General features: G+C 40.0%; 1 protein-coding gene across 1 annotated transcript in view; it reads left to right on the plus strand.

The window, feature by feature from the left end:
* The window catches only part of LDLRAD4 (low density lipoprotein receptor class A domain containing 4), a 184,302-nt gene that overhangs the window by 33,878 nt on the left and 128,372 nt on the right, over positions 1-22,052 (plus strand). Inside the window, exon 2 of the mRNA XM_059836032.1 lies at positions 4,052-4,192. Coding sequence (XP_059692015.1) covers positions 4,052-4,192 — 141 coding nt within the window. The remainder of the gene's footprint in view (positions 1-4,051; positions 4,193-22,052) is intronic.

The raw sequence follows: 22,052 nt of genomic DNA on the forward strand, positions 1-22,052 counted from the left end.
GTCTGTAGTTTCCTGGGTCTTCCTTCTTGCCCTTTTTGAAGACTGGAGTGACGTTGGCTTTCCTCCAGTCCTCAGGCACCTCGCCTGTTCTCTGGGACCTTTCAAAGATGATGGAGAGTGGCCCAGTAATGACTTCTGCCAGCTCCCTCAGCACTCACTCCATTCCTCTCTTCTCCAGCTGCAGTTGTGCAGGTTTTTTTGCCCCTTCTTAAATGTGTTATCCCAGAGGCGCTACCACTGTCGTTGATGGTCTCGGCCTTGGCCAGCGGTGGGTCCGTCTTGGAGCCGGCTGGCACTGGCTCTGTTGAACATGGGGGAAGCTTCTAGCAACTTCTCACAGAAGCCACCCCTGTAGCGCCCCCCCCGCTACCAAAACCTTGCCACGCAAACCCAATACATAAGTGAAGGAAAGGGAAAACGTCATATAAAGGCAGTCAGTCACCACCTCCCACAAGCAGACTGGTGCCCAGCCAGTTTCAGAGCAATGGGAAGACAAAACCCCTGGGTTTTGTTGCTGAGCATGATGCTATGATGTGGCATGGAGGATCCCTTTGGTCAGTTGTGGTGAGCTGTCCTGGTTGTGTACCCTCCCAGCCCGTTGCCCACCTCCTGCCTAATCCCTGGGAGCAGCAGAGTGAGAGAAAGAAAAAGCCTTAGTGCTGTGGAGGCACTGCTCAGCAGTAGCCAGAACACTGGTGTGTTATCAATACTATTTTGGTCACAAATCCAAAACACAGCACCATAGGGGCTGTTATGAAGAAAGTTAACTCCATCCCAGCCAGACCCAGTACAGGATGACTGCTTTCTTGGGAAATAGATCTGGTGGGAGATCACAAGGCAGTATGATTTTGGCAACACAGGCCATTTTAAAATCAACGCAGAATTCCTGTGGTATTGTGAGCAACCTTCCAGTCAATGTGGGCACATCAACAAGGGACGAGAGGCCTGATGAATATTTTTTATTTTCCTTGGCAATGGCAATGTTCACCTATCTGAGGGAAGGAGGAAGTAGCCATAAAATTTTACAAGAAAAGTTGGTTGAGTCTGCTTTTTTAATTCAAATTTCAATCTGGTCCGTTATCTAGGACAAAAAAAAACCCTTAAAGCACAAATTCTTTCCTCTGTTTAGTCCTCTTATGGTAATGTTAGTTAAAAAACAGAACTTTAAGACTTCAATAGAGCTACTAAAAGTTTAATGCTTCGTTTGGTCTTTTGTCTGAAGACTGTATAATCTGGTGGCAAATAGTAACCCAAAGTTCTTAACTTTAATTGCTTTTGAGTTCACATCTTGCTTGAGCATTTTATATCAGCCATGGGGGACTCATGGAAAGCTTTACATTAGGACTCAACGCAAAGACATGGGAAAGAATTAAATACTGTGGCCAAAGTAACATGCCAAATGTTCTAACTTCATATTTGCCTTTCAAACAGAAGCATTATGTCCTTTACCACTCTTAATTTCACCCTGTGTTATATTCCTCATTTAAGATACCTGGAAAGTTTGAACCCTTTCAAGCCAACTTTTCTAATCTTCCAAGGCAGCTTTGTTCTTTTCTTGTTGCAGTTTCTTACCTCGTGAAGTTGCAGAAATGAGTCCTAAAGTGTTGTAATTATCAGATTGTTAATATTGAGACTGATCTTTTAAGTCTCCTTTCCAAAATAACTGTTTATGACCTTCTTAGTTCCTTAGGTTTCAAAGACTTATTCTGGTTACAAATTTTTTTTATACTCTATACTCAAAACAGAAAAACTAAGCCTTTAAATGCCTCTTCAGTTCTTTGTTGTAGCAGAGAAGGACAGGGTGACAAAGGAATAAGGAAAAATACTTCGTTTTTACAGTATTTTATTTTAGAATTTGAGTAGTTCAGGTACTATAGGGTTGGACTGAAAAAGCTTAAATCTTGAGGACCTAATTTAGGCAAATACTCACTGATTTTTAAGTGCAGTTTGATGAAGTACAATAGAAGGATAGATTTTTTCCGCAGGAAATGCTTGTTTTTCTTGCATAGTATTTTATGGCTTTTATTTCTATTCCTAAGTAGCATTTTATATGTTGCCCATGTTGATGCATATATTTTTGCAGCAGCAGATTCTTGCTGGTGTGTGTACCAAAATGCCGTTGATACTTTTGATATGAAAAGTGTACAGAGTGAAGTCCTCAAATCGCTTTTACCTACAAAGCAAATTTGCTAAGAGAAGTTATTTTGTTCACTTACCCAATTTATTTTTCCCCTCTTTCACTGTTACCGTGCTTATGTTACACATCGGCTATGCGTGGGTAAGTATCAGGCCTCAGTAACTGGTTTAGGGCATTTTAGAATTTTAGGTCCTGTCATCTCAGTTCAGAGTAAGTCCGTGTGCTGTTAAGATTAAAGGAAAGTCTCTTGTTGATGCCATTGAAGATGAACAAATGCCACCTCTTTGCTGGGAAGGGCCAGAGATCACCTCTCTTAAGCAGGATCAGCCAACCCAAACTGCAGCCTCAGGGAAGCCCAGGGTTCAGGGAGTGGCACTACTTCAATAAACTACTCGTGAGTGTTTCTTGTTTTTAATTTCGTCTACTTTGCCTTTGCTTGTGAATGAGAATTGCCAGAATTTGTCAACATGCTGGAAGTGTAATCATTAAATTATAATTTGTCTAGATATAATGTGTCCTCTGTTCTGTATGTGTAGTGTATTTAACTTTGGAACAAGCCTAGTGAGAAAGCTTTTTGTAATTGCATGTATATTTTTGTGAACATTTCTCAAGTACATCTCAAATACTTAATATAAAGCTTTGTTTCTGGAAGAGACATTTAAATGATCAGTTTAGCAGAAGGGCAATGGAATTTCAATTATCAACCATAGTAGACATCCTTAGTACCTAATGCCTTATTTAAATACTGAGGTATTACAGCTTCAGAGAGAAGACAAATCAGTCAGACTGAAGCCCTGTCTGACTGGGCTCTGAAAATTAAAGAAAAAACATCCAAGATGACAAGGCACTGGACTATCATACCCATAAAAAGCTACCACTGGTTAGCACTTACTGAATCTTTACCAGTAAACAAAAGGCCAAGGATGGAGGTGATGTCATCCCTGTCAGAAGGGGTAACTGCGTAGCTCTCCTGTCAGTGTAAAATTTGAGTGGGAGACGAGGAAGGAGTTTTTCCTTGACTTTTTGTTTTGAAGACCTAGAGGTCAGTCTAGTGAGGTATCTTACACAGGATTAGTTAGCCATCTGCATCCTTTTGTAGAGAAAGGGAGAGAAGTTAGAAGGAACTTGAGGTAACAAAGTTTTTGTTTAAATACTTGGTCTCATAGGAATTGTTTTCATGACTGCATCATATTTAGGGGAAACTGTTCATTTCTTTGTAATGAACAAAATGTAAAAAATACAGCATGCCTGCATATAGCGTTCAGACACTGTATTTATAGAGGTTTTAGAAGTTTACTAATTTTGTAGAGCAAACTGGCATATGGGAGTTCAATGCGCAGATGCTGACTGCTTGATTGTAATTAGTTGGGAGACTGGGAAATTGGCTTTGGGAAGGTAGTTAAGGAATAATTGTCTGTGTCTGGACAGGATTGTTCCTGGTTACAAGCTATACTGTTGCCTTACTGCTGATGCTATTTTACATTGTGCAAGACTTTTTTTAATGTGGGACAATTATTGTTTTTATTCATAGTGGTGTCTTGCCGCAAATATGCAAGGTGCCACACAAACACGTATGAGAACACAGTCTTTGTCCGAAGTGAATTGTAATCAACATGAACTACAAAAAAATATTGTCTGTTTTTTAAGAAGAAGAAGTTGGATTTCCCCAAATGGCAAATCTGGTTTACTAGTGGCTTGATTCTAGTGATCTGGAATGTGTCACATTTATATTTATACGTGCAATGCTTACAAATACTATATTATTCATTTTGGGGATAAAGCAGCAAAGACCCATCCGCCATGATAGCATCTACTTGAAAAATATTGCCTTTAATACCAGTCATTCTAGCAGTGAAGAAGGTAAGCACCAATTTCCTCACAAATTTTTGTTTTGGTTTCTTTTTTGCCTTTCAGAGTGCAAATTCACCTGCGCCAGTGGTAAATGCTTGTATCTTGGTTCATTGATTTGTAACCAACAGAATGACTGTGGGGATAACAGTGATGAAGAGAACTGTTTGCTTGTAACAGAGCATCCACCTCCAGGCATCTTTAGCTGTAAGTACCGGCTTTTGGTGTGCATCCGTGTATGTATGTATGTCGAATATGTCTGTTTACCTCAGAAATCATTCTGTGCGGAAACTTGGTCTGCAGTATGATATCTAGGGGGGGCATGAGACAGAGGAAGTAAGTACTGTTTTTCTCTGAACGAGCAGTGATTTGTAACACGCTTTATCTAGGTTTCTAAACCTAGAAAGTTGTAGTTATATAAACGGAGTTTGTGCTGCAGACATTTAGCTAATAATCATATGTATCATATGTGGCTTCTGAGAAAGAAAGCGTAATATATAAATGATTAAATAATTTGTTTTCCAAGGCTCTAAAAAATATTTTATGCTTTGTGTGACAGTCTTTATATGCTATTAAGACTATTAAGAAAGTCGTAATCTTTCCAGTTGTCATTCCTATTAATCACATATATTTTATTAGTGCTGAGATCAGCATCATTTGGTAGATCACTGGGCTTTTGTAGGTATATATTTAAAATAGCTTTAGTTGCTATTCTTTGCTGCATAAATGTCTTACACAGAGTGCCAGAGTTTACCACCAGAATTGCTCTCTTAGTGCTTTGCCCTCAGTGGTGTACAGCGAAATCAAACTTTGATTTTGTTCTTGTGTGTTCTGCGATAATTCATTTTTAAACCACAATTTAGCTTTCTGGATGGGGGAGAAATTTTCCAATAATGCTTCTGGTCTACAAATACAATAGAAGTGCTGTTACATTACTTACGAATTTCCAAACGGTTTGGTTCTGCCAATACTGACATCCCTTAGCACGCTGTTTCACCTCTGGTTGTGACTATGGCTTAGGAATATCTGTGTTAGTTATGTTCCTATTAATAATAGGAATTACAAGCGACATGTATCTGTGATTTTTGTAATGAACACATGTGCCATTAAGCAGGACAAAATCACTGGAGTGGATTCATAATAGAAGATGAAGTCAGATGTTGGATAGACTCCTTTCCTCCTCTGCATTCTAACCTCCAATTGAACATGTGTCTAAATGTTGTACTGTAAATGTTCTTAAATCTTGTACTTTGCGGTACTTTGGTACCTCAGCAGTGATTTCAGAGGTTTTGAAATAAGAATGGCTTACATATGCTTTTATTTTATTTCATTTTATTTTTGTTTAGATTTGTTTTTTGGAGTTGAACTCCTTCCAAAGCCCCAGGACTAGCCATAGGCTTTGGTGATGGGTCCAGATCAAAATGTCACATGTATTTGCCCATGAACTTAGGCTAACCTTGGCTTTTGAGTTGTAAAAAAAGTTATACTTCATTATTTGTGCATGCAAAACTTGTAAGCATATCTTTAAAGTTCAGATAGAGGAATTTTTGTGACTGGGATACTGTACAGCTCTTCTCTTAAACCAAGCCAGCACAGCTGTTTGCCCGAAAGCAGCCTTGGAAACCACTGTGGTAGCAGATGGAGGGAAGGACTTTGGTGACAAGCAACAGTTGGGACATCGCAGGTGGTGGCCCTGCGTGGCCGCAGTGCGAGGGTGGCACCCTGCGAGTTACTAGGTGGAGCTCCTAGGTGGAAGTCCCAAAGTCTCCTTCATCTTGAAGTCTGATAGCCGAGGCGCCAGTGGTTTTTCAGTACCCCTCTGTCCCTGTGGCAATAATGCAGTAATCACAGCAGTGTGTTGGCACCGCATGTTGACCTTTTCCTCAAAAGGCTTTTGCACTGTAGAAATTATTACTTGGTTGATCCAGGATCTGCAAACTTCCTGGTCTCCCCCTAAGCCACATCCCTCCCTTCAGGCATTGCAGTAGGTCAAGAATGTGAAGCCAGGCATGCCTGAAGGGGAGCTGGTCTGTTGGCCGGTCATCCTCCTCACCTCCAGTGTCGTAAAGTTTATCCAGACCAAACACGACAAAATGTGCCTGCAAAAAACCTTCAGTGGCAGGTTTCCTACTGCTTGCACAGGAACTGTAGTTGGCGTGTTTCGTGATCCTGTCTCTGGAAAGGTGTGCAGGTCAAAGTGGTGGCATTTCTCTCACTTTTCAAAGGACATGGAGAAAAATTGTTTGCTTCCTTCTCAAATCAGCCTTTTACAGGCATGAGGACTGTTACCACCCATCTGTCAGTTACCCTCTGAGAGGGTTTAAAAAAAAAAAAAAAAAATCCAAGTTCCTTCACATGAATTATGTTTCCTTAAATCTGTTACATTTGTTCATTTTCTCTGACTCCTTCTAAAATGTAGTGTCCAATAGTCCCACTACTTCAGACCTCCCCAGTGCTGACTGAAGAGGAATAATTAGGTAAATGGTCTTATTAAAGAAGTGGTTCATTATTTGTTGCATTTGGGGATATTGATAGTGACTGTACTTTTTCATCGCAGTAGGGACTGTGCGATAGTGCTGGTAAATAAAGGGACTTCTGTTTTAAATAAAAAAACAAAACCCAGTGAAACAGGGTCCTGATGATGAAAGAAAGAGGAAAAAAGATCAAAGCCAGACAGAGAAATAATACAACCATAAACAGTATTTTAAACAAATGAGGATTAATGATATTTATCATGTTCTGGCTATTAAACAGGCTGTTACATGGTAGAAATCAGTCCCAGTTGGTAATAGGAAAGAGCATTATTATGAATGTGGCAGTTGGTTGTATTGGGTTATTCCAGCCTTGAAAAAAATGTTTCTAGAATACTTGTTGAAGTGAGATCCCCAGGCCTTAGAGGGATGACATGTTGAATTAAGGAACTTCTGTGTGCTTTTGCTCAATGATTTTAATGGGGATTCCTACCAGAGTACACCAGAGTATATGGGCTTGAAATGTCCCAGCTGATGGGGCTACCTTCCAACACATGTATTCATTGGCCTCTAATTAGTGAGAAGGTAATAAGCTCTATAAGAAGAAAATCAGTGTTAAAAAAAAAATCACTTGAGGAATTTTAAAGCAGGAATTTCTTTCTGGTCAGTGTTACATATCAGCTCTGTACTTGCATCTTCTTGCTTGCGCACAGTTCTTGAATAGGTGGGAAACTGTTGAAAGGAGCCATGGGTAAGTGTGTGCTGGTCTACGTCCAAGCAGGGTGGCCTGTTTCTCCCTGGGTCTGCTCTTGTCTTTACCTAGAGCACGTGGCAATACTGTGGTATGCCTTCCTCTCTGCTGTTTCTTCAAAGAATCCCTCTCCCATACTGTAGTCACACCTTCTGTCTTCCTGTGGTGGAAACAATATTCATCTCATTTCACAGTAATACATAGACTGCCCCCAAATGATGTCTAAATAAATACATTTTCACATAGAAGTTCTGTATGTGCAGTATGTGCCATGTTAGCAGTAGCCCATATTTCCTGGCTACTGAAGCATTTCTCATTTGTGTTCTTGCCAGCAGGCAAATCCAGAATGTCTCATTGGAGCTTATTGTTTAGTTTAGTTAAGTTGCATGAGCAGTGGTATAGAAAGATATTTTTTGTGGGTGACCTGCTCCCTGGATCTCGTGATTATAGCAGACGCTATCTCATTGTGTTAGAGGAGTTTAAATCTCCGAGACCTGGGTTCCTCTCTCCTTGCTATTCTTATGTGGCTCCAGTGTGAAGGCTGTTAATTCAGTCTTTTAAATGTTGCTACTGAACTCAGTAAGATGTCTCACATGTGCAAAGTTAAACAAAAAGTGTATTTCTGCAGCTGTTTGGTTTTATTAATTTTCCTCTGCTGACTTGTGGGTAGGGTTTCTTTATGCAGCTATATGGGCAATTTAGTCTGTATAGCACAGAGAAATTGGAGGGCAGCCGGGGAAAATCTGCACCAGCTCCAAGGTGTGTTAGAGCCTGATTTTAGACAACACAAGCTGCAATCCAGCAAGTTGGTCAAAATACATGCTAAGGCATTTAAGCCAAACGTGTTAAGGTAACAGCTTGGTTGGGTAACACTGGGATTCTTAACACGGGTTTGGTGATGATGTTGAAGCGTACCTCCCCCTCCTCCGTAGGGACACTCGGGGCTTACTGCACGTTTCCCCACAGGTAGCCTCATGCAAAGTAGCCCATGTCAACTTTCGGTAGGTCAGCTTACTGTTTTTATTTTCATCAACTATAAAGACTTACTGATTGAGATAATGGAGATGACTGTTCTTGTAACAGTACTTGGAGGTCGAGAGTGTATTTAACAGCACAAAGCTGTGATAGGAAAAATGATATGAAGAATAGGATTTTAAACATTGCAGACTTGGCCTTGGCGGCAGCTTGCCACTCCACGTGACCCACAAAATTTGGACTCCAAGGAATTGAAAACAACGTGCCTGCTTCTAGCAGGACACAGTTCATTTGTTCGAGCATTTCCTTTTGTTTCCCAACAAATGATCAGCCTGCCTTGTCCTGCTAAAAGTAAATTAGATTTTTAAATGGGAAGTGTAGTCTGTTGTCTGTTTGCAGACTGCAGTATCCAAGACATGTCTAATTGAGCGGGGTTGCGATGGTGTAGATTTTAGTTCTTTAATTGTATGGTGGAAAACAGTACAGGTAGTTATCTCTGCTATGATCTGTGTGTGTTCGTGGACATATGAAATGCAAATATTGACATGCATGAGAATTTGAAGAAGAATAAAATAAGGGAGAACAAATCCTTCTTGTCATGTGAAAATTAAGTCTGCATCAAATTTCAAGTTGTCAGCGTTGATGGAGGTGATGTGTTATGGCTGTTTTGGCATAGAAGAGTTTGCTGTAGGAGTTCATTTTCCTCTGCAAGGTAAAAAAACCCAAACAAATCAAATATATAGCTCTCCCTTTCACCACCCCCACCTACTTCTGTCAGCTCTGAGCCTTGTAGGGATCTGCAGGGGGTTGGAGAATGAGTCTGTTTTAAAAACAAAAAGCTCAAGCAAAGGAAAATATTTTGTTTAAAGAGACCTTTGGCATCCCCCTCTGACTGTGACACCGAATTTGCGCAGATAAAAACAACCGCTTAGATTTACATTTTGATTGTGCTTCTGCTTTCATGTGTGCTGGGCTGTCCCACTTCAGGTGAAATTTATCCATTTCTTTAAATATTTAGCAGTCTAGTGTTGATGTTAATGAAAGTCTGGCACTGCTATTTTGAGCATTGCAACAATGATAGTAATTTTCAGTGTCAGATTACTGCTTCTCTGAGGAAAAGGGAGATGGGAGGAGGGAAGAGCAAAAAAAAAAAATTGTTTCTGGTCTTAATAGAGTTTGTCATCAGCCTGGCTGTGCCAGACAGATGGATCATGAATACTGTCTAGACGCTCTCTGCCTGAGTGGAGCTGTGGTCTCTAAGGACAAGCAATGAGACGCCGGCTTAAGTGACTGGGGAAAGTCAGGACGTGCTCCCCTCTAATCAGATAGCGATCAGCGATCCCTGCTGGTGCTGGGAGCCGGTCAATACTGATCTCAGCTGAAACTTGGCTGTCATGGGGCTTTAGGGGAGAAGGGAGAGGGACGCCGCTATTGATTCCAGCTGCATCTGCCCAGGGACTGCAGGGTGATTTAGCCGGGAGTATGGATCTCGGGAGGAGGTGGATTGGGAGAGCCAACATCTGGCCATAATGCACATGCATAAAACTGCTTGGTCACCTCTATTTATTGATTGGTTTAGTCACCATATATGCTTGAAAATGCTTATTTACTTGCTTACTTTTTCTTGATTTGGCCCACTTGTTCAGAAGGATTCAACTATTCTCCCTACCTGGGGCTCCGTATGTCCCCAGCTGTTAAGATGAGGTTACATGAGGCTGCCTACAGTTTGGAAAGGAGAAGCTGTGTTAACCAGGTGAGACCTGTAGCCTAGGGCAGATCTTGTGCTATTTAGTGGTCTCTCATGCTGTTACTTGTCCTTTTTCTGTCACCAAGCACAATTAATGACAAGGAAATAAAAATTTCTGATGTAGATGGAGCAATAAATATTTTTTGACTGGTGGAGTTATAACAAAAACTTAATTTTATACATATGCTAACTTATTTAAAAAGCAAGAGGTTCTCTGGGTTTTGTATTACAGAATAAGCCATAGCATTCAGGATGTTAGTTCTGTGTATATATAACTAAATACTAGATAGATATTTTTATTTAGAAAATCCAGTTGGTTTTCAGCCTATAGTGCAGTCTTGTTTCTTAAAATGCTATAAGCAGGTTCTGTGCTTTGTTTTGAAATCATTTCATCTTTGCATATTTTGAAGCACGTCATGGAAAGTTAGCAATTAATATGAGCTTGAAAATTTAAAAAAAAAAAGCAAAACATGAGGGTGAATTTTGTGTTTTCCTTTAATATTTTGTCTGTATTTTTAAAAATACCGTATTTTCTGTTGTTTAATAAATGAGGTAGAATGCTGGTCCCATGAATTCAGTAATAAAACTGCAGTGGAATTCAGTAATGCTAGAGTTCACCCATTCTTAATCTGGAGCCTTACAGTATTAAGAACTCAGACAAGCCAGACACACACGTATGTGGCCAATAACAACCATGAAATACACCGGTACAACATCAGGTATTTGCATCTGCTTGTAAACAGGGCTGAACTCCGCTCTTGGTAGGGAATTTCCATTTCACAAAGTTTCCAGCTGAATATTAATCATATTTTTACAGTTAATGAGAAGAGAAATAAAAGCTCACAGTGCCCTGCAGATGAAAAAGTGGGAATTTCAGTAGCTCTGAAATGCTGTATTATTCATTCGCAAAGTATGTAAGTCAGTTGTATCACCTTTAATCAAAATCTAGAAACAACATGTGTTAGAACTATTTGTGTTTGTTCTTCATACAGCTTTCATTCATCCCTCCTTCAATTCCTCTTAGCTTTTAGGAAACTTCATCTAGTACTAAACATTACAGTTTAGTACAGTTATGCCTGGTAATGCCTTTGCTTTCTCCTGTCTCCTTTTTCTGCTACTGATTCTTTACAGATGCAAAAGAGAATTTTAAGTGCTCAGAGTGTATAGTGTATTACATGAAAATCAGTCTTTGAATGAGATTGTATCTGGGAGAGTGCCTAAACTTCAGGCTGAAAATCTCAGAGCAGTAGTGCCAGGCATCAGTTGTGATGTGACTTTCTATCTTACAGATATGCTTGGCTCTGCAAGAGACAGGAGCTCCTTGCAGACCAGTATGAGGTAGGGAAGTGGCATCTCACAGACTCTAAGGGCACCCTTTTTCAAACTGTTTTCTCCACCAGAAGTGCATGGTAGCAAAAATACTTCATAAATGGAGCCCTAAAACTAAAGTACAAAAACCACAGCACAGTATCATACCACAGGCACGGTTTTTCCTCTGGAGAGAAGAAGAGAATAAACTGTGAGGCAGTTTTTTTCAGACATTTTTTCACATATATCTAGTAGGTGCTCAAACATGACATTAGAAATCATATAGAGTGGAACTGAGCAACTTCTGCTGATTATATTTTCAGTCCACATGAGGAAATATTGTTCATTGCTGTCCTTCTCTACATTTTCATTGGCATGGGTCACACTGTACGGTGCACTAGGAGCTGCCTGGCTAAATCTCTCTAAGTTTTAGATGCAGTTCTGAAATCCTCCGGTGTGAATTTTAAAGCCACTGCCCTCTCTGTCATTCATTCACATCAGTGATCACTGGTAAATGCTCATTATGAGCACTGAATTTGTGCCGTGTTTGCACTTGGCTAATAGAAGCCTAGAGGAGCAGTCACAAACTATTTCTTCGTACAGCATTGTAAGCTGTTCAGGTGCTTAGGTAGTATGAAGATTACTTGTATTTTCATATGGTGTAAAGTGTTTCAGAGAATGTGCTTTCGAGGCAGCTTTTTGTAAAATAAAAAATAATTTTTAAAAAAGCCCCACAAAAAAGGGTCATAGAGTCAATAGAGTAGGAATGCTGCAGACTGTGATGTTTGGTTGCATTTCGTTCTGCAGATGCATATCTGATCCTTTATCTCCAGAAACTCTTCATCTCCCTGATGAAATGAACCACCTTAATTTTTCTTAAGCAGGCTCATCTTCTCCTTCTGTTTTAAAGTAACAGCTGAGATGATGAACTGGGAGTTTTCTTTTATGTTCTGGTATAATGCACACTGAAAAATTTCTGTCTGAAGTTTCTCTGTAGCTTAACAAATAGCATCATGTTGGTGCTCAAAGAAACCCATGCTTTTCAGTGATCTCTGTGGTCTGTATTGTCTGTGAAATGATATTCTTCCATATCATGTAGTGTTTAACCAAAGCATGTTGCTTTGGCCACAAGTGTGCAGCTATTTTTCTCAGACTGGGAAGTCTGAGAAACCTGTTTTCTCCACAGCTTTCCAAGCGCTTGAAACCGGCGTAAGCCAGTGTTGCCCCTTGTTGTTGCTCCCTCACTTGTCCCTGTGCAAATGCTTACGCAGCCACACAGGAATTGGGTTGGAGACCTGCTCTGGTTCTGATGAACTCTGAGAAACTTCCACTTTGTTTCAGCCAGTGTCATGTCTTTGATTCTGTTCTCAGCTCAACTGTGCAAACTCTTCTGCCAGCACAAAGCAGAGGGCAGTAGAAGTGGCTGCATTCAGTGGTGGTTTATCCTTGACTAGTTTAAGTTTTCCATGAAACGGTAGTGTTACTAAATGCCTTAGTCCTTGCTTCACTAAAGCATATGCTTCAAGACCTTTCCCTGAATGCAGGAGAGTTTGGGAATTAAGAACTAATTGTTGCTTTCCCCTTTCTTCCCCATTCTGAAAATCTCGTAATTTGGCACATTTTGTTACAGAGAAACGAGACAGAAGAATGAAGCATCAGAAGGGGTCTCTCACGACCAACCGTTCATGGGCGTGGGCTCATTTGGAATGAACCCATGATATTAGAATGTAATGTAACGTTTCTTCTCAATAACAAAGTCCAGTTTGGCTTAAGACATGGGGCTTTATTAGAATAATGTTGGCTAGTTACATGAGTTCATAGGAACAGCTCTCCTGGGTCAGATCAAAGGCCCAGCTAGCCCAGTATTGAATCTGGCACTGGCCAGTTGCAGATGGGAAGTGTAAGAGTATAAGCAGATTAGATAAACAGTTGTGCTTTTCCCAGGAAACCTGGTTCCTTGAAGGAATGCTGCAGAGCTCTGAGTGAAGAGCATGGGGTATCTGTCCTTCTGAAAGAACTCGGCATTTAGAAAGGGCAGGAACTGAGGTGAAGAGAAAATGTCTCATTTCATAAGTGTAAGAACAAGAGAAGATCTGTCAACCCTTTGCTAACCAGTAGATGTGTGGGCACGTTGGTTTCTTCTATATTCAGCACATGCTTTTAATTTTAAGGCTTTTTGAATATAGGACGCAAGCTTGAAAGTGCTGAATTCATGTGAACCTGAAAGACTATTTGCCTGTGTCTTTTCATTTTTTTTGTGAGGAACAGATATTTTTCATTTCTCTGAGCTTACTGTTTTTTTCTGAGTAGTGTGTGGGTTTTTTGGTTTGTGGTGTCAGGTGTTTTTTGGTCAGGATTTGTGGACTGTGTGACAGCTTTATATTTAATAGAGAACCAAGTTCATCTTGTGATGAAATTAGGCTTAAATTTGGCTTGGATGTTTAAAAAAAAAAGGCACACACAAAGCCTACTGCATGTAGAAAACACAGTTGTCACCTGTGAATGTGTAGCACACTGGCATCAGATACTGTGGGAGTATGTGTGTGTATATTACAGGAGGCTTGCACTCATTTTTGTTTTATTCACATGTATGTCTTATGCAAATGTAAGGAGTGAGTACAGACTAGTTAGCACTAAGAAATTTATTTAGACCATAAATGAAACAGTTGACCAACTGTTTATACTGAGCCACGGTAAGGAGCTAAAGGCAAACAGTAAATCAGGAGAGAGTGAGTTGTTAAATTAATTGCATTTTGTATGAGATAGTCTGTATTGTAACTTAGAGAAAAGTCATCTAAGAGGCTAGAGAGGGATGTATGTAACACAGCATTAGTCCAACCATACATGATAAGATCACAGTTCTACTTATCTTTCCAGCAGTATTGCTACACTGGTAGTATCCTCTTTCCTTCTCAGATTTCTCCCTCTTTTTTCCTTCTGTTTCAGTATTGCTGTGTAATAGCTTCATATAAGTAAGACAGATTAAGGACCTGGGGGGTGTAGAGATAATAATGACGCACTATGTGAATACTGAGTCTGGCACCTAGTAGCACCTTGATAGAAATAGAAAGCTGTGATCACAGTATTAAAATATGCTAACAAGCTGAAGGAGCTAATGGGCTGAATTTTTACAGTGCAGATGTTCATCCGGCACTTGTGCTGAATGCGATAACAAATGTGTGTGGGCTGATGGTGATATTATTGTGTTCTTGGCAGCACAGTCCTCCAAAACAATCTTTCCTTTCTTTTATATTTTACCAAGATTTAGAATGTTCTTTTTTGTGGTCTAAGATAACGACTGTAAGTGTGTATAAACAAATGGGTATGACTAAGGCTGGTTGGGCTAGGGTTGTCTTTATTCAAACAGGGGTTTCTATGAGAATGGGTGCACTGCTATATGTGATGGTGGGGATCGGTTTCTGAGCTCTTGGATAGTTCATGCTCTACATCTCCTACTAAATTTCAGACAGTTGTATTGTTGGTTTTGAAACCTAGCTCATCTGGCCAGAATAAACCATATGCTTTGAGAAACTGTAGCGCCATGGTCTGAGGTAAGGGTCATCTCCCTGCGTTTTCCAGAGGAGAGTTGGTAGTCCCCTGGAGAACAGTCACAGTGGCTTGTATTCTGGTCCAGCACCTCAGCCTGGCCACCCATCTCGTGGTACTTCACATATTCAGTCTCTTCCTTCATGTTCAGTGCTTTGCAGCTAATGCCAAGAATGATGCTGCTACCTTGCAGAACCTTTCAGCTGTTTCAGTAGGAAATGATCTTGACTTCTTTCCAGCAGATTCAGATATTCCAGAAGAAATTACCTTTCGTACCAGTCAAAGATTTGCTAGACAATGTCGGAAATGATGTTGCAAAATGTGCTCTTTTTTCCCCCTCCCTGACAAAGGTACTGGCTTATTTGTTTTAATTACCAGGATGAAAGGTGCATGTGGCTTTTGCTTGTAATAAGCTGCAGCTCTCACTGTGAGTACCTGTCACTTTTGATAGACTAGTACAATGTAATGATCAGTCAACTGGCTGGGAGTATTTGGGGCTGGCGGTGTTCCTCCAGCAAATGCATTTACTGTGCTATATAATGCAGGTTTCAAACCATGTCCGCTTTTGACAAGCCTATTATATAATGTACAGGGAAAGGAAATTCCACTCATGTTAGAAAACTAGAGGAAGGACTGAAATGATATGAAGAATGGAAGATTTGGTGATCAGTGAATAGGTCTCACCAACAATTCCAGGTTTGCTTGGCATCTCTGCCACAGACTTCCTGTCTAATCCTGAAGAAATCCTTATTGGTTTTCTTCCTTAATTTCTTTATTTACAAAATGGAGATAATGATGTTCATCTGCTTTGCAGAAGTAATAAAAGAAGATGAAATTTTTATGTGATTGAAGAAACATGCAAAGAGATGTTAAGCTGTAATAACCTCAGAAAAATGGGTATTATACTGGAAAAAAATACAACGGTAAGCTGACAGTGAGAATTAAAAAAAAAAGTTTAGAAAGTGTGTGCTTTATGTTGTATATTAACATTAGCAAATACTGTCCTGTATTAATAAATTTATCTTTAATATTTCACTTGTATGTCAACATCTAAAAGCAAGGAAATGGATATGCTAAACAGTTTCTAAGTAGGTACATAAAAAGTCAATTTGCATTAAAATGTGACTGGAGTCAGAAGAATAGGAGTGAGTTTCATCAGCCAGCTATAATTCCACAACTGGAGCAGAATATCTTAAAAAATGGTGTATGTAATGCAATGTAATGATATTTGGTTGTGTGTTTAGTGAAGTCTGAAGAGGAATATCAGAAGGATTTAATCAAATGAGGTCAGCAGTCAACAGAATGATGGATGAAATTCAATCTTGATTAATGCAAAGCAATTCATTCTGGAGGGGAAAACTATGTGCTATTAATACAGTTTATTGGATCCTAATTAATTGTGTAATTTAAGGAAAAGGACCAAAACATCCCGATGAAGGGCTGAATGAAGACTTCTTTAGAGAATATAGTTGCGATCAGATAAAATATTTTGAATCAATGAAAGTAGGATGTGAAATGTTATGATGCCATTACATAAATCAACATTTCACCTTTATCTAGAATGCTGCGTTCAGGTGTTGCTGCAGGGCAGCAACATGCTGCAGATGTAGAAAACATAGGAAAACAGCAGAGAGAAGTAGTGAACAGACTTTGATATGAATAGAGACCAAAAAGTTTGGAATTGTTTACTTTTGAGTGTAGATAAAGAGTGGGGAAATAAAAAGGTACACAGCACTATGGGTGTTGAACAGAAGGTGGGTCAGGAACTTAGGCTGTGTGGTAAGATTAGAAGATCTCTCAGTGCAATTCAAAGCTGATAAAAAAGAATTTTTTTCATACATCCTGTCTCCAGGCTGTAGACCTCATTACTGTGCAGTGTCGTTGAGACAAGAATTTAGCAGTATTTAAAGAACGGAAGCCTCTGAACACTGAGTCCACTTGTGTGTAATATATCCACAGAGGAGTAGTTAGGAAATGTATAAAGCTGAGGTTTCAGGTGTTAAACTTACTTCTAACTGTAAGATTGGGTTGAGAGCTTGAGAGGACATTTCCTCAGTCTTTTGGAGAACTGAACATCCTCATCCAGGAGGACAGCGCATAGGTTCCCCTGTGTGGTGTGAAACTGAAGTCCGTAGTAAGTGGCTTGGAATAGTGTTTGCGTGCAGCTGTGATCAAAGTCCTTATGTGCCGTTTCCCTGATTTAAGTAATTACTGATATTGCATGTAACAGCCTTCCATCATCTCTTATATAGCAGAAATCTGGACTGTCTTGTGTATATCTTTTTCATAGAAGGTGGTTAACTAGCGAGGCTGGCACAACGAGTTGCTCAAGTGAAAACTGTGGTATCTCTGCCAGCCGGTGCTGGATTGCCTATTGCACACCAGGCTCTAGCCCTGGGAGGGAGGGGTGTTGAGCACATACCCAGTGGAGGAGAGCATGCTGACGGGAAATGTGTACTAGAAATTGCAGAGGGAGCCGGTTTAAGCAAGCAAGGTTTAAAATTAAATGTGTTGCAATATGGATTGGTATTTGATTCTTTGAAGCTTCCTACAGCCCTTCTGTCCATTAGGCTCGTGTAGTTAATAAACCAGACCTTCAGAACTGTCTGCTCCTTAAACATGATGTACTGAACTCCATACGCAAATGTTCAACAGTAGTGGACGACATTTGTAGATCTTCTTTTCTTGCAGGAGGCGATAAGAGTTTCTATGCTTATTGCAACACAAACCACCCATTAACTAGGTCTTTCAGAGAGAAATGTGTGTAGGCTGTGAACATGCAGAGTGATGCAGAGAGGTGGGAAACAGATGTGTGGTCATAGATGCACCAGCCAGCTATTACTCAGATACCATCCCTCTGCTAATTAGTGGCTGGAATGTTGAATAACATTGGTGTTTGTGCAATTGCTTGAGTGCGGTCCTGCATCTGGTTTTCACACTTGTCTGAATCTCTACATGGTAGCATAACTAACATGCTTCAATTAAAATTGTTTTGAAAGTGAGGCATGTAGAACTTCCTTGTTACAACAGATTAATTTCTTGGTGTACATTACTGTAAGTGTAGGGCTGTCAGCTTTTTGTACCCTTGAAGGGACAGCACTGGGTTAACACTGGAAACCTGACTCACCAGTTTTTCTTCCTGTCATGCTAATGAAGGCAACCTGTGCCATGTCAACTTTAAACTACCCCCTTGATGATTCTCACTGTACCTTTTTCTATGAAAAGTCAGCAAAGAGCAGCCAATTTCTGAACTGCCATAGCTGGGGGAAGTAGGTGGTAATGTTACCTGTATGAGGAATGGCTCCTCAAAACTATTGCAGTTTATCTACAGTTTGTATTTTACTGTATTATCTCTGAGAATTTCAATACAAAGTATTAGTATTTCCAATTGCTATATGTCCTAAAAATGCATGCATGCACACACATGTACATATATTCTAGAACAGTCTTTTTTCTTTTGCGCATTCCAGATTCGTGATACATGTCAGCCCTGCCCATTATTATAGGAACAGGCAATACAGAGAGCACAATTAGTGTTCCCACACTGGGGTTATAAGTTATCTACTGCTCTATACTGTGCTGTATTCCAGGTAAAAGGCACATCTGTAAATCAGAAAGAGCGACTCCAGATTTGCTGCCAGAACATAAATGCAGAGATTACTTTTCTCTGATCCAGTTTCTGCATTTGTAAAATGTTTCTCACGCTTTCCTGAAACAACTTCCTTCTTTATCCATGTGAAAAAGCTTATGAATTAGAAGAGCGCTTCTAATCTTCCAGGTAATTGGGGAAATAATACCTCTTTTCCCCCTCCTCCCCTTCTCCCACTCCTTATCTTCCCTCCCCACAGAATACTAAAACACTGTTTTTCCTCCCACAGTTGAAAGGTGTGTTTTGCAGAATACAGATGAGGTATTTGTTGGCTAGCAAAAAATAAAGCGAAACAAGAGACATGTCTTTCAAGTACAAATGGGGCTTTAGAGATCTCTGTTGGAAAGCCTAATTTCTACATGAGCACAACTGTTTCTCCATATTGCCTGGAACACTTCAGTTACATATTTGGCCACACTTTCTATTATGGATTCTATAAAGACATCATTTGTCAAGCTAATAGCTGTGTACAAAAATGTTTATGCACAACAAAAATGAATTTCAGAGATCTTTGAACTGCACCCACAGATACAAAATATTGCAGTACTTCACAATATACTGAGCTGGATTAGATGATAGTAATAACAATAATTAGGATTCCTTTCTCCATTCTGCAGGGCTAACTGAACTTAACTACTTGTCTGAACCAAATCAGTTAGATTTATTTTTTTTAATATTTCTAATTTTTGGTCTCTCTATTGAGGAAGCTGAAGTATTATTTCACTGTCAAGACCTTGGTTGCAGAGTGTGTTTTTCATGACATTGATGGTCACTGACTTAAAAAGAGCAATAATAGACTTTATAGCATCTTCTACCTAGGTGGCTAACTGGTTTTGTAGGAAATGTGTATTTTTTGAGCTAAATAGAAAATTTACCTTACTAAACTACAGGCTGCACAGGCTCTTTATAGAAATTTTTTTTAATTATGTCATATATAAGCCATATTCAAAAGTTATGTTTGTCCCTGATTTCAACAGCAGTTAAGTCGCTTAAGTAGGAGCTAGACACACAAATATCTTTCTATATGTGACCATAGTAGCTATTTAAACGAAGAATTTAAGTAAGTAGACAGAATGTAATTATCCCCATTGCAATACTAATACACAAGGAAAAAATGCCATAGGTTTTTGTAATAGTGACAAGTGGTCAAGACATTGTATTTATGCATTGCTACTTTAACCAGCTGTGTCTCATTCCATTATTCACACAGACAGACACACACCTCTCTTCTAATTAATTATAGTTGTTGACCAGTGGGGGGAAAAAACTAACTCCAGAGGTGATTTTCCAGAGAAAATCTGATTATAGAGTGGGGCCACCAACCGCTAGAAATCTGCAGATGTGGAACAGCTTTTTGAGGTTTAAAAATTTGTGTTCATCACGTGAATCGGAAAAAGAAATGCAGTTATTGGGATTTTCTTAGTGATCTGCTTATCTCTGTAAAGAACAAAAAAAAAGATCAGAAAAATACTTCGGATTTTCTGCCTCATGTTGTGCATGAAACTGCATCTATGCATAGTTCATAGCGATAAAACGTTGCTCTGGAGGAAGCAAGGGGAAGGCATGGGCCCTGTGTGCTGGAAACCAGAGTTTTAAGTGTTACTTACAAATGGACAGGTATAGGTGATGTTACCACATCACTTGCATTCCTAAACTGTTGATCTTGAAAAAAACCCTTACATTCCACATGGCATAATATTTCCCCAGCAACGGTGCATCACTCTGGGGTGAACTACAGTATAGTGAGGGAGAGCTTGCTGACCATAGACACTGTGAAATTTAGCTGAAATGAGAACAGCTATAAATATTTGAAGCAAGTATTTGAAGACTGTAGCATAGTGTTGGGGTTTTTTTTCCTTCTTTGGTAGAGGGCTGGGATAGAAGATGGTCTTTTAAAGGTACTTGGATATAAGTAGGAGCAAGCATCTAATCCTTTCAGTTGCAGAGGTATTTCTTTCCTATGTGACTGAATCACTTGGCCTCCTGAAGGCATCAGCCCTGGTCTCTGAATCCTACCACTGGCCTATGAATCTTGTCAATATTTTTTTAAAACAGGAATCAAAGCAATATCTTGACTTCGTAGCCTCTGTTTGATTCCTCCACAGGCTGTTTGCTGCGCCTGCTGGCCCTTGGCAGCCATAGCACATTGAAAGTAGGCATGGCTAAAACATACTGTATTTCATGGACGTGAAGCCCTCACCCTGCACTGCAGTTTTACACAGTATTTCCACTACTTATAGGATTAACTGTATTCTGACAGAGCTTTTCATTTGCTACATTACATGTTTATAGTGTACATGCCCTGGAGGAGGTCCCTTTAGCTGACCTTAAAAGACCTGAGAGTTCCACAAAATACTACATTGCCATATTAAAACAGTGACAATCCTTAGGAAGAGCAGCTGGGCCTCCTAGGTGTGTCCACGAAGGATGGAGAAACAGGGATAACACTAGTCTGTGAGCAAACAGACTGGGTGAGATTCGGTAGAGAGACTGGAAGATGGTTAACTTGTGGTAGGCAGAGCAAGGCTGCCTGAGGAGTCAGTTGCTGGGAAGAAAGCAGCAGGCGTGGCAGGTTGTGGGAAAAAAAAGTTGTTGGATTTCCCAAAGACGTCGCCCTGCCTTGCGTAGCTATCACAGTCCGAAACTCACTGCATGTGCACATGTCCCCAGCTGCCCTTCCTGCTGGTTGTCTTGAAGTCACTTTATTATAACTCCCTGGGATTTTTGGTTCCTGCTATTTCTGCAGGAATCGTGGAGGTGAAACCTAACAGTCAGCCCTGGTGTTCATGGTGCCGGGTTTGCAATCAGCTGCTCTGCGTCTGCACGTTAAGAGGGAAGATGCTGCTCCAGGTGGAGCACCGCAGATTCTCATTTATTCAGATACAGGGTATTTAGAGCACCTGATTGCACTTGCTGTGTTTTCATGAAGAAAACAAGAAGCAATAATCCATTGTTTTAAAAACCAGTAAAAGCAATTGGGAAATTAAGTGGTACAGGCTTAGGGTCCTAATTGCCCATATATGGTGTCTCAGCTCAGGTTAGTGGTGAAAATAGACCTCATTCTTTCTTACACAGCATGATTCCTTTCGCTCCTAAATTAGGCAGTGATTAAAAAGATCTATAACTGGAGCTGTTTGGGGCCCTTTGATAGGGCTGGATGGGAAGAACCTCATGCTGAAATTATATACATTGTGAACTGAGTCCAAAGGAGCTTCATTGATTTAGCCCTGCTGGATATCTAATTATTCATCTTGTCTGTTACTTTTGCAAATACTAAATATAGAGAATATTCATAAATCAAGAAAGAAAAGAAAAAAAAAGAAAATGTTTTAAGCACTGAATGTATTTCAGACCTATGGTTGATTTGCAAATTAAATACTAGGGACCTGGCAGCATGTGCACGGCTCCAGTTTTGGTGCAGCTCTGTTGGCCGTGCTGGTGGGCCTGAGGAAGAGGAAGAAGAGAAGGTAGAGGTTATTGCCGCCATTGGTGGCGCAGGGGGTTAAATAGTAGCATGAATGTGGAGGAAGCTGTGCTTTAATAGTATTTGTGTTTGTAGTATAAGTTGCTTCATGTCTTCAGTTATTTCAGCTGGGTTACTACTTTTCATTTTAATTTCA

This window comes from Gavia stellata, chromosome 3 (genome assembly GCF_030936135.1).
Source record: "Gavia stellata isolate bGavSte3 chromosome 3, bGavSte3.hap2, whole genome shotgun sequence".
NCBI classification, from domain to species: Eukaryota; Metazoa; Chordata; class Aves; order Gaviiformes; family Gaviidae; genus Gavia; species Gavia stellata.